The sequence below is a fragment of the Heterodontus francisci genome, chromosome 3 (genome assembly GCF_036365525.1).
Source record: "Heterodontus francisci isolate sHetFra1 chromosome 3, sHetFra1.hap1, whole genome shotgun sequence".
Lineage (NCBI taxonomy): Eukaryota > Metazoa > Chordata > Chondrichthyes > Heterodontiformes > Heterodontidae > Heterodontus > Heterodontus francisci.
Window position 1 is genome coordinate 93,993,635 of NC_090373.1, and position 12,156 is coordinate 94,005,790.

A 12,156-nucleotide genomic window follows, 5' to 3' on the forward strand; every position below is an offset into this window, starting at 1 on the left:
TACCACATTGCTATTGAGATAGATGATGCAGTGGGTGTCTGTTGTTTTTTTGATCTGTGTGTTTGCTGACACAGTGTCAGTCAGTTGGCTTTTAGACAAGCAATTGGCTTTTGGAAAAGCAAGTTGGGTTTTGGAAAGCTGTTGGCTTTTGGAAGTCAATTGGACTGAGGAGCAAAGAGGCCACCAGGAACCAGGGGTGTTTCTGTTTTGAGGCAGGCTCAAGCTGGGAAGTCCAAACTCAGGAGGTGATCTTATACCTCGGAAGAGAACTGATAAATTAAGCAAATTGAAGTGAATACCCAAGAGCTGTGTACACTTTGTATTGGTCCCAGGAGAAGTGAACAAATCACCAAGATCCTGCACCATAAAAGTTAAGAGCAGTTGTGACCTTGATCGTCCCCAGCAGTTCCATGCCTGTGGAAGGGTTTGGCCATAAGTCTGGTTGCAGCATGCAGCTTAACTCTGTCATGGCATCCCTTGTAAATCCGAAACTCCAGAGCCACTACTCCTGTGACAAGTGGAGAAAAGCCTATAGGCTCAAGAGTGGGTGTACTGGCAGTTGGATGCAGACTGTCTCTGGTTCAGCCTAGTCTGACTGTCATCCCTTCATTGATCTTTGTGGCTTTCCTCTGTAAAGCACAGATATTGGGGCACTCCCTTTGGAAAACTAATGGAGTTGTGGAGAAAAGAGATAGCAACACAACAATTGCCACAGAGGTCCCTGAGCACCTGAGTGGAAAACAGATTTAAAAAAAAACTCAAACCTTAGTAATGCTGGATGCCCATATTACATGTGGGGGTTGGGGCAAGGGGAGAAGGATCACACAAATAATGTTCAGGTCAAAATAACACTGCAACTTTACTTAAATATTACAATAAAGCTATTTCAGGTGGCAGCTCCTTGGTCCCATTAAATTTAGCACTGAAAATGCACATTTTTGTGCAAAATAGGGAGAAAACTGACTGATCTACTCATTTTCTAATTGGTAAAGCTCACTTTGTGTATGAACATCAGACATTACCCATTCGGAAATCTATCTCAATGTCACAGATACTCTGAATCACAATGCTGTATTTATTTGGAAGATAATAGGCAAGCAGACTGTTGGTAAAGTATGTGATTCAGTCAGTTGTAATAGCTGAGTATTCTAAATATCCTTCCCAGGGACGCGATTAATTTTAGACATACCCTTACATAAAATGCAATTATTTGTGCTGATTGGTGCTGAATAAAGCTACTAGTTGTTGTGAACTTATGTCCATGGAGGCTGGATTAAAATTGTCTAATCCTTAAATGCTCTTATCATTCTCTTATTGGGAGTCACTGTAATCTCAAGTCTCAAGTATGAAAGGAACTTTACGAATTAGTGTCAGGCAACAACTCTTTTCTGTCACATTGAATCGATGGAAAAGGAAAAAAAAAATCCATTCATTATCCATTAATTACTCTAAGAACTCCCAGGTTACTGAATGCCATGGGTTTTCAATAATATTGCATTTCCTCTAGAACCCTCTATAATAAACTCATAAAAATAGGTCTTTGCTTTCTCCTTGTTCCCTCCTCTCCCATTGTAACTTCTTTAGCTGAATCATTTGCTGAATTCTAGTCAGCTCTGTGTTATTGACCTACAATACGTTGAATGTAGTCTGAGCTGAAACCAGCACTGGAATGAAAAATATTCTGAGCCACAACAGCTGCTCGTGAAAGGAATCTTTGATTGAAATCCAGAATTCAAGAGCAGTAACTGGGACCAAAGTCTTGAAGGAGATCCTTACATTTCCAGGAGGAAAACAGCTCAGAAGAACTGGATGTCAGTTTTGCGAATGTCACACAAAATCTTTGGCGGAGAAATTGGTTTTTGACAAGCCTGATTTCTGGGCGGAAAGTAGGAGTTGAAGGGACTAATTTCCAGACTCAATCCCTCCAGAAGTGTGCCAGTTACAAAATTAGTGGCTGGCAACATCTGAATGCTCACGGTTCCCACCTAAAAGAGGTGCTAGGCTGCACGGATGTGCTAATCAAGCTCCTAATGCCTCTTTTAGGACAACAGTGTCAAATTCAGGAAAAATGAGCAGAACATGAGCTGCATGTACTCAGTTCAGTTTTTTCCAGGTCTAAAGTGATCTTACCAGTGGTCCTTAAAGGGACTACTTAAAGCCAATGAAGAGCAGGTAAGTTTTTGTTTTTTACTTGCCTTAATATGGAACCATAAGGAGCAGCAATGCTGCAGCAACACTGCAGGCCACTGACAGCCTGAGCTCGACACCCACTTGTTCACCTCATACCCTCCCAGGAACTATCAGGAGGCTTGATCGGTGTCATATTACTAAACACTGAGAATTAGTTGCTGAATAATTTGATATCACTCTGGGCAATATAATATGAAACATGAAAGCTCACTATAAAATCCATCGCTGTGTTTAAATGTTCCTCACTTCTGGCTTTTTAAAAATTTGATTGCTCACTGATTTGCCTTCCTTTTCTCCGTACATCATGTACCATATTTGGCCAGGAGGTTAAATAGGGAACTTACTCCCGGTCTCTGCCAACGTCAGTATTCAGCTGCTTGCGTGCAGCCAGTCACCATGGGTCAATGCTTCTGTGACTGCTGCTGAGGAAGTGTTTCACCTTTGCTCAATCCCCCTTGTTGTAGGCCTGCTATGTTTGAGAGCTGCACTTGTTGGCACAAATTTATGTTTGAAAACTATGGCATACCAGTGTTCTGCACTGTCAGTCTTCCTACGTGTCCTTGCTTTTTTGCAGAGAATTAAAGTCTGCATATACAAGCTAATGTGAAGCCACAGCAAAAGTGCATTTTTTGAAATGTCAGTTCATTCAGTAATAAGGTGCATATTTAAATTTTACTTTAGAGTCTACAGAACAGAAAAAGGTATTCGGTCCAATTGGTCTATGCCAGCAGTGTTCCACATGAGCCTTCTCCCACCCTCTTCATCTAACCCTATCAGCATACCCTTCTATTCCTTTCTCTGTATTTCTCTAGCTTCCCCTTAAATGCATCGAAGCCATTCTTCTCGAAGCTCATTGTTATTCCTGCTTTAATATAAGGAAAGTCATTTACATTCCTGACATAACTTCTGCTTTAGTGCAGGAACACTTTCCACTGTCCTGATACAAACAGAAGGCCCACCATGCCAACAACGGCAGATGACACGAAATAAAAATGTTGTTTATTTTGTGCTTTGTTCTGTTGCATAGGCAGCGTTCAGTTTATGTAAAATAAATTGTTTTGAATAAAGAACTCAAAGGAGGTCTTGTTCTTCCTTCTGGCTAACATAAAGGGCACAATTCTCTATTGTTCAGCAGTCCTTGTTCTTACGTTTTTCTTTTCCTTCTCTTTTGTCTACAGGGCAGAATTAATTCTTCAGCCGTGGAATGACGTCAAATTTGTCAGTAAGCGCCAAAAGCGACATAAGCTGCTGAATGCTTCTGCATTAATTCACTCCAACATTGTCAAATCAAAGCAAATTGTACGGGAAGATTGATACGGGGAGGCTAATAGTGTAATGCATACCATGTGTTAGACTCCAGGCTTCATATTATCGAATGTGTAAGCCTGAGGCCTACACTGTGCCTGACTCATGCTCTGATCGCAAGGAAATGTGGGTTGTAAGTAACTATGGCTTCAGGAGCTGTGCACCAACTGTGCACAATGTTCATTCAGGCCCCAGATGTGATATGAATTAAAAGACTTCCCCACTCCCTTATTATAGGCCTCAAATTGCTTTGCAGTTCATCATTCAGCTTCAACAGCCAATTTTTCAATGGTGATTTAGTGCATCACTACATTTACAAAAAATGGTGCTGATTAAAGGTGGTGAGCAGCCCTTCACTGGCTGCTAGTATCTGATATTATGGTCCCTGAACCACATGACACTGCCAATGTTCGATGTGGTGGGAGCAGCAAGAAAGTATTTCGATAAGCTGACTTTGAATTATTGTATAAGCACATTTCAGTTGATTGCAGGTATAGACAATGCCTTAACAGCAAGAGTCCTTGTGGCTCAACACCAAGGCCACACAATTTGTTCCATTGCTGCAGGTATTCAAGGATAAATGGATAGCCTATGCATTTTATTATTCCGTGCTGACTTTTCATTTGATGGTACGTTTGTCCACTATTTTAACATAGGCATTAATACTGTTCATGCATAACCTTGTTAGATGTATGTGTTAGAGACAGCCCTATAGAAATAAATTTTCATTTTCACTCCAGTGGTAGGGAGCCTCACCCATTGGTGGCATGTGTTGGAAATTTGGACGCAAACTGCTCAAAATTTGTTGGAAAATCGTGTGCAATCCATTGTTCAAATTCTGAAAATATGCTACCAGCAGGCAAGGATTCTCTCCTGCAAAACAAAGTTGTAAAATTACTCCTTGAATAGATTCTGCAACCTACAGTCACGTCTAATGAGGTTCCACAAAAGGCACGGAGAGTGGAGCCTCGCAAAATTACCCCATTAAGGAATAGTAATTTCAAGGCCTATATATCTTGCAATAAACGGGAAGTGAAATTCATTAATAAACATCCTGGATCGGTAGCTCCTTTTCTTTTTCAGAGAATTGATACTCTGTGAAGATCAATCAGGACAGTTTATCTGCTGAAATTGCAATGTTTATTTTCTTAATTGAAAGAACCTTTTCTAAAAAATAATTAAAAATATTACCACTTAAAGGAGCTTACTTAGGCCCTTTTTGTAGGATTTAATGAACTTAGTTGGTTAAGATTGAAACTTTTATCATGTTTAATGAATTAGGTAAGTAATCTCATAATCCTGAATTTGGCTTTATGTCCACCTGTCTCTGGCCCATTTCGAATGACAGAGACAAGAGTGAGCTACAGGTATCCATTACTACACTGTACCTGAAATAGCCAAATTGCACTGGGTATGAACACGAAGCAGTAATATGCTCAGCTCACAAGCATGGGAATTAGTGGTCCTGCCATGTAGCAGGAATACTCGTGTTCTAGTAATGAAAGGAAAATTAAGAGCATCATCTTAATTGAGAGTACTTAGCTTATCTAGGTACAGTAAAACAATCACTTAAAAAAAAACTATTTCCTGATCTTTGCTGTTAGCTGCAGTCAGCCAGGGTGAAAAGGGTACAGAGGGAGGTGGGCAGTACAACTACTACAATTGACCTTACTTCCCCTGGGTTAGGGAGGGGAAATATGCAAGATTTCCCATTCCTTACTGATACCCAGTTACTCTTACTGGAAAGTGCACATGTGTAGACCTTCGTTGAGGACAGGAGCAGGCTGAGGTGTGAGGCCTTCTTCCTCCCATAAATACAGTTAGCTAGCATTCACCATTAGATTCACACATTAAAATGGCCATTTGAGCGAGGCCATGTAGGGCACTGGTGCCTGGAGAGACACTTTGTGAGAGTAGTAAAGAAATAGAGTAAGCATAGACAGACTGGCCAGGCACATGGCCGATGAAATTTAATGCAGAGCAGTGCGATGTGATAAATTTTGGTAGGAAGAATGAGAAGAGACAATATGAACTAAATAGTACAATTTTAAAGGAAGTACAAGAACACAGAGAACTGGGGTGTGTATGAACACAAATCTTTGAAGGGAGCAGGACAAGCTGAGAAGGCGATCAAAAATGCATAGGGGATCCTTGGCTTTATTAATAGAGGAATACAGTGTAGGAACATAGGAACAGGAGTAGGCCATTCAGCCCCTCGAGCCTGTCCCGCCATTCAATGAGATCATGGCTGATCTGTGGCCTAACTCTATATACCTGCCTTTGGCCCATATCCCTTAATATCTTTGCTTAACAAAAATCTATCTCAGATTTAAAATTAACAACTGTTCTAGCTTCAACTGCTGTTTGTGGGAGCGAGTTCCAAACCTCTACCACCCTTTGCGTGAAGTAGTGCTTCCTAACATCTCTCCTGAACGGTCTGGTCCTAATTTTTAGACTATGCCCCCTAGTTTTAGAATCTCTAAACAGTGGAAATAGTTTATCTTTATCTAGCCTGTCTTTTCCTGTTAATATCTTGAAGACTTCGATCAGTTCACCCCTTAACCTTCTAAATTCTAGCGAAAACAGACCTAATTTGTGTAATCTCTCCTCGTAACTTAACCCCTGTAGTCCAGGTATCATTCTTGTAAACCTACGTTGCACTCCCTCCAAGGCCAATATATCCTTCCTAAGGTGTGGTGCCCAGAACTGCTCACAGTACTCCAAGTGGGGTCTAACCAGGGTTTTGTACAGCTGCAGCATAACCTCTGTCTCTTTATACTCCAATCCTCTAGATAAAAGGCTAGCATTCCATTAGCCTTTTTGATTATTTTCTGCCCTTGCTTGTGGCATTTTAAAGATCTATGCACCTGAACCCCCAAGTCTCTTTGGACATCCACTGTACTTAACCTCTTCCCATTTAGAAAGTACCCTGCTCTATCCATTTTGGTCCAAAATGGATGATCTCACACTTGCCCACAATGAAATCCATCTGCCACAGTTTTGCCCACTCACCTAGTCTGTCGATATCTCTTTGCAATTTTATGCTATCATCTAGACTGTCTATAATGTCGCCTAACTTTGTATCATCAGCAAATTTGGATATATGATTTACTATGCCATCATCCAAGTCGTTAACGAATAATGTGAATAATTGAGGCCCCAACACAGATCCCTGCGGGACACCACAAGTCACATACTACCAATCGGAGTACTTATCCATTATCCCCACTCTCTGTCGCCTACCACTCAACCAACTGCCTAACCATGTCAATAATTTGCCCTCAACTCCATGGGCTTCTACCTTAGTTAACAGTCTCTTATGTGGGACTTTATCAAATGCCTTCTGGAAGTCCATATAAATAACATCCATAGACACTCCCCTGTCCACTACCTTAGTCACCTCTTCAAAAAATTCAATGAGATTTGTCAGGTATGACCTTCCCGTCATGAATCCATGCTGGCTGTCCCTGATTAACTGAAATTTTTCGAGGTGTTCAGTCACCCTATCCTTGATTATAGACTCGAGCAACTTGCCCACCACAGATGTCAGGCTAACTGGTCTGTAATTTCCTTGGTTCCCCCTTTCACCCTTCTTAAAAAGTGGAGTGACTTTCCAATCCAGAGGGACCACTCCTGAATCTAGGTAACTCTGAAAGACTATAGTTAGGGCATCTACAATGTGCTCCCCTACTTCCTTTAACACCCTCAGATGGAAACCGTCAGGTCCTGGGGATTTCTCACTCTTTAGTTCCATTCATTTCCTTAGTACAATTAATGTAAGTAAAATATCAGTAACAAGTCCCTGTCCCCTATCGGCTATGAACTTTTTCGGGACTTCCAGCAAGTTATCTTCCTTTTCAACTGTAAATACTGAGGCAAAGTAATTGTTCAACATGTCTGCCATTTCCCCATTATCAATGACAATATCTCCATTTTCAGCTTTTAGTGGGCCTACATTGCTCTTGACCACCCGCTTTCCCTTTATGTAACTATAACATGTTTTCTTATTGATTTTGATGTCCCTTGCAAGTTTCCTTTCATAATCTCTTTTAGTAGCTCTTATAAGCTGCTTGGTGACCCTTTGCTGATCTTTGTATCGATCCCATTCGGCCAGATCTGTGCTGCGTTTTGCATTTTTGTAAGCCATTTCTTTTTGTTTTATGCGATCCCTAATCTCTTTAGTTGTCCATGGCTGCATTTTCTGTGAAGTGGAGCTTTTTCCTCTCGGGGGTTTATACTCGCTCTGTAGTTCGTTAAATGTTTCTTTAAATATTCTCCACTGTTCTTCAGTCATTTGACCCATTAACAGATCTACCCAGTTTACCGTGGACAGTCTCTGTCTCATCCCGGTAAAGTCAGCCTTACCCAAGTCTAAAATTCTAGTAGCTGATTCGTGCTTTTCACTTTCAAACGCTACCTTGAATTCGATCATGTTGTGATCATTATTTGATAAATGTTCACGCACAGTTAGGCTACTAATTAAATTTGGCTCATTACTCATAACTAAATCTAATATTGCTTGTCCCCTTGTTACATCTAGGACATATTGCTGTAGGAAACTATCCCGGACACATTCCGGAAATTCACTACCTTTTTGACAGGTGCTAGTCTGCCTCTGCCGATCAATGTGTAAGTTAAAATCCTCCACTGCCTTTGTTACACAGTTGCCTAATTTGTGCATTTGTACAATCTAACACCTCAGAACTGTTACAAGGGGGTCTATACATAACACCCATTACAATTTTAGATTCTTTTCTGTTCCTCAATTCTACCCAGAAAGTCTCCACTGGATGCTTTCCCCTCATTATATCCTCCCTCTCCAATGAGGTGATATTATTTCTAATCAGTAAGGCTACTCCACCCCCTCTGCCATTTTCCCTGTCCCTCCTGTAAATTTTATAACCAGGTATATTTAGTTCCCAGTCCCGACCATCCTGCAGCCATGTCTCCACAATGGCCACCACATCATAATCTTCCATTTGCATTTGCGCCTGCAGCTCATCTAGTTTATTCCTTACACTCCGTACATTTGTATATAGAACTCTTATTTGGGCTATACCCCTTAACCTGTCCCTCAGCACTGATGCTTTATTCACCTGTTTATTATTTCTCTCTTCTGGTTTAACCAGTATACTTCTTGCAGTTTAGTAACAATCAGCCTCATCACTAACCTGCACTCCTACCTTCTCCTTTAACTTCCTGTTTTTCCATGTAACTGAACCCTCCACCCCACTATTTAGTTTAAAGCCCAATCTACAGCCCTAGTTATACGATACGCCAGAACTCTGGTCCCAGCATGATTCAGGTGGAGCCCGGCCCATCGGAACAGCTCCCTCCTTCCCCAGTACTGGTGTCAATGTCCCACGAATTCAAACCCATTTCTCCCACACCAATCTTTGAGCCACGCATTTACCTCTTTAATCTTATTGACCCTTTGCCAATTTGCTCGTGGCCCAGGTAGTAATCCAGAGATTATTACCTTTTTGGTTCTGCTTTTTAATTTAGCCTCTTGCTGCTCATATTCCCTCAGCAGAACCTCTAACCTCGTTCTACCGATACCGTTGGTACCTACGTGGACCACGACAACTGGATCTTTCCCTCCCCACTCCAAGTTCCTCTGCAGCCCAGATGAGATATCCCGAACCCTGACACCAGTACAAAAGCAAGGAAGATATACTAAACCTTGATAAAATTCTGATTAGGCCTCAGCTAGAGTACTGTTTTCAATTCTGGCCACCACACTTCAGGAAGGTTGTCAAGGCCATGCAGAGGGTGCAGAAGAGATTTACTGGAATGGTGCCAGAGATAAGGGATTACGTTTAAGTGGAGAGACAGGAGAAGCTGGGTTGTTCTTCTTGGAGCAGAAAAGATTAAGAGGAAATTTGATAGAGATGCTCAAAACCATGAATGATTTTGAGAGTAAACAAGGAGAAATTGTTTCTAGTAGTCGGCAAAGGCATGATGGGCCGAATGGCCTCCTTCTGTCCCGAATCATTCTATGATTTGATGAACTGGCAAAAGAAATTGAAAAAAAAACTTCTATTTGGTATTGCTAGTTTTGAAAGGAGGCATAAAAATTGGTTGGTTGGATTAAATTCATTGAGCTATATTTCCCTGGCTGCATAAATGGTAAACTCAAACAAAATTTCAAATACTCATGATTTTAACAGTGTGCGGAAGTAGATTGGATGGACAAAGTGTAGGAAGGTGCATTTGGATCTTAGATGAAACAAGAGGAGCACTGACCATTGTAGTATTGATAAAATAGGAGTAGTAATGTAAGGTAAAAGGAGAAGGACATAGACCGATGGCATACATTCATACTGAAAGTGTAGTGGGGTATATGCTTGCCATAGCCTAAGCTCCAGGTCTAATATACTACATCACAAAGCTAGTGGCTAGGATTTCCCCCCATTTCTTGCAGAAATATTGCATTGGTAATTTTTCTTGCTAAATATGATTGTTAAATTACTTTAAAATGGTTTTACACACAAAAATTAAAATTTTAAACTGGAGAAGTTGGGGTTTTGGAGGCTATGCAGATCAGCAAGGACAGGGGTGAAGGGCGAGCAAAACTTGGTGAGGGATAGGATATGGGCAGCAGAGGTTTGGTTGAACTGAAACTTAGGGAGGGTGGGGAATGGGAGGCTGGCTAGGTGAGCATTGGAATAGTTACATCTAGCGATGACAAAAGCATGCATGAGGGTTTCAGCAGCAGATGGGCTGAAGTAGAGCTGAAAGTAAGTGATGTTGTGGAGGCGAAGGTAGACCGTCTTTGTGACGGACAGGATATGGAGTCAGAGACTCAGCTTATGGATGAACAGGACACATTTGGTTATGATCAGTATAGCCTGAGACAGTGGCCAGGGAGAGGGATGGCATCAGTGGCAAGGGTACAGAGTTTGTGGTGGGGTCCGAAGACAATGACTTCAGTATTCCAAATGTTTAACTAGAGGAAATAGTGGCTTATCAAGATTGGATGGCAGACAAACAGTATGTCAATACAGAGCCACTTAAGTGGTGGTGGAGAGATAGAGCTGGGTATCTGCAGGTGATGTTCCCAAGGGCAGCATGTAGTTGAGGAAGAGGAAGAGGTCAACATGAGATCCTTGGGGGATTCTGGAAGGAACAGTGATTAAATCCATAGTTTATGCTGATAGTCTTTTCCCACTGCCCTCTCAGTTCACACTGGCATTCTTCTCTCTTCTCCCAGTTCAGCCCATCACTCTCATCCCTCTCTCATTTCATATTGGCACACTTCTCTCTCCCCCCACCTTCTTAAGTCAAGCTTGCACCATTCTCGCCCACCTTCCTTAGATCATGCCGTAGCTCTCCTTCTCAGTTTACACTGGCATTCTCTTCCATCTCCTCCTTCAGTTCATCTTGATAACCTTGTTCCCATCCACCTCTGGTACTCACTTTCACCCTCCCAGTTTATGCTGGCATTATTCTCCCTCCCTTTAGAGAAGTGGTTACACCCAAGGTACAGGCAGATAGATGGGTGACCGCTAGAAGGGGCAGGCGGTCAGTGCAGGAATCCCCTGTGGCTATCCCCCTCTCTAACAAGTATACCATTTTGGACACTGTTGGGGGGATGGCCTATCAGGGGAACACAGCAACAGCCAGAGCAGTGGCACCACGGCTGGCACTGTTGTTCAGCAGGGAGGGACAAAGCACAGAAGAGCAATAGTTATAGGGGACTCTGTAGTCAGGGGCACAGATAGGCACTTCTGTGGACGTGAAAGAGACTCCAGGAAGGTATGTTGCCTCCCTGGTGCCAGGGTCAAGGATGTCTCTGAATGGACAGAGGGCATTCTGAAGGGGGAGGGTGAACAGCCAGAGGTTGTGGTACACATCGGTACCAATGACATAGGCAGGGTGATGAGGTTCTGCAGGGGAAGTTTAGGGAGTTAGGTAGTAAGTTAAAAAACAGGACCTCTCGGGTCGTAATCTCTGAATTACTCCCTGTGCCATGTGCCAGTGAAGCTAGAAATAGGAAGATAGTGCAGCTAAACACGTGGTTGAGCAGCTGGTGTAGAAGGGAGGGTTTCAGATATCTGGACCATTGGGCTCTCTTCAGGGACAGATGGGACCTGTACAAGAAGGACGGGTTGCATCTAAACTGGAAGGGCACTAATATCCTGGCTGCAAGGCTTGCTAGCGTCACTCGGGAGGGTTTAAACTAGTGTGGCAGGGGGGTGGGGACCAGAGCAGTAGGACAGCTAGTGAAGTAAATGAGGAAGACATAGTAAATAAGGCCAGTCGGACTAAGAGGAAGAGCAGGCAGGGAGATGTTGCTGAGCACAGCGGGACTGGTGGTCTGAAGTGCATTTGTTTCAATGCGAGAAGTATAACAGGTAAGGCAGATCAACTTAGAGCTTGGATTAGTACTTGGAAATATGATGTTGTTGCTATTACAGAGACTTGGTTGAGGGAAGGGCAGGATTGGCAGCTAAATGTTCCAAGCTTTAGAAGCTTCAGGCGGGATAGAGGGGGATAGAGGGTGAGTTACATTACTGGTTAAGGAGAATATCACAGCTGTACTGCGGGAGGACACCTCAGAGAGGTCATGCAGCGAGGCAATATGGGTGGAGCTCAGGAATAGGAAGGGTGCAGTCACGATGTTGGGGGTTTACTACAGGCTTCCCAACAGCCAGCGGG

At 42.6% G+C, this 12,156-nt stretch overlaps 1 protein-coding gene across 3 annotated transcripts in view; it reads right to left on the minus strand.

Moving 5' to 3' along the window:
- Positions 1 to 12,156, minus strand: part of rcan2 (regulator of calcineurin 2) — a 525,925-nt gene that overhangs the window by 6,741 nt on the left and 507,028 nt on the right. Inside the window, exon 4 of one of the 3 annotated variants that reach the window (XM_068024600.1) lies at positions 4,252 to 4,368. The exons of the other annotated variants lie outside the window; for them this stretch is intronic. Coding sequence (XP_067880701.1) covers positions 4,252 to 4,368 — 117 coding nt within the window. The remainder of the gene's footprint in view (positions 1 to 4,251; positions 4,369 to 12,156) is intronic. 3 annotated transcript variants of the gene reach the window in all.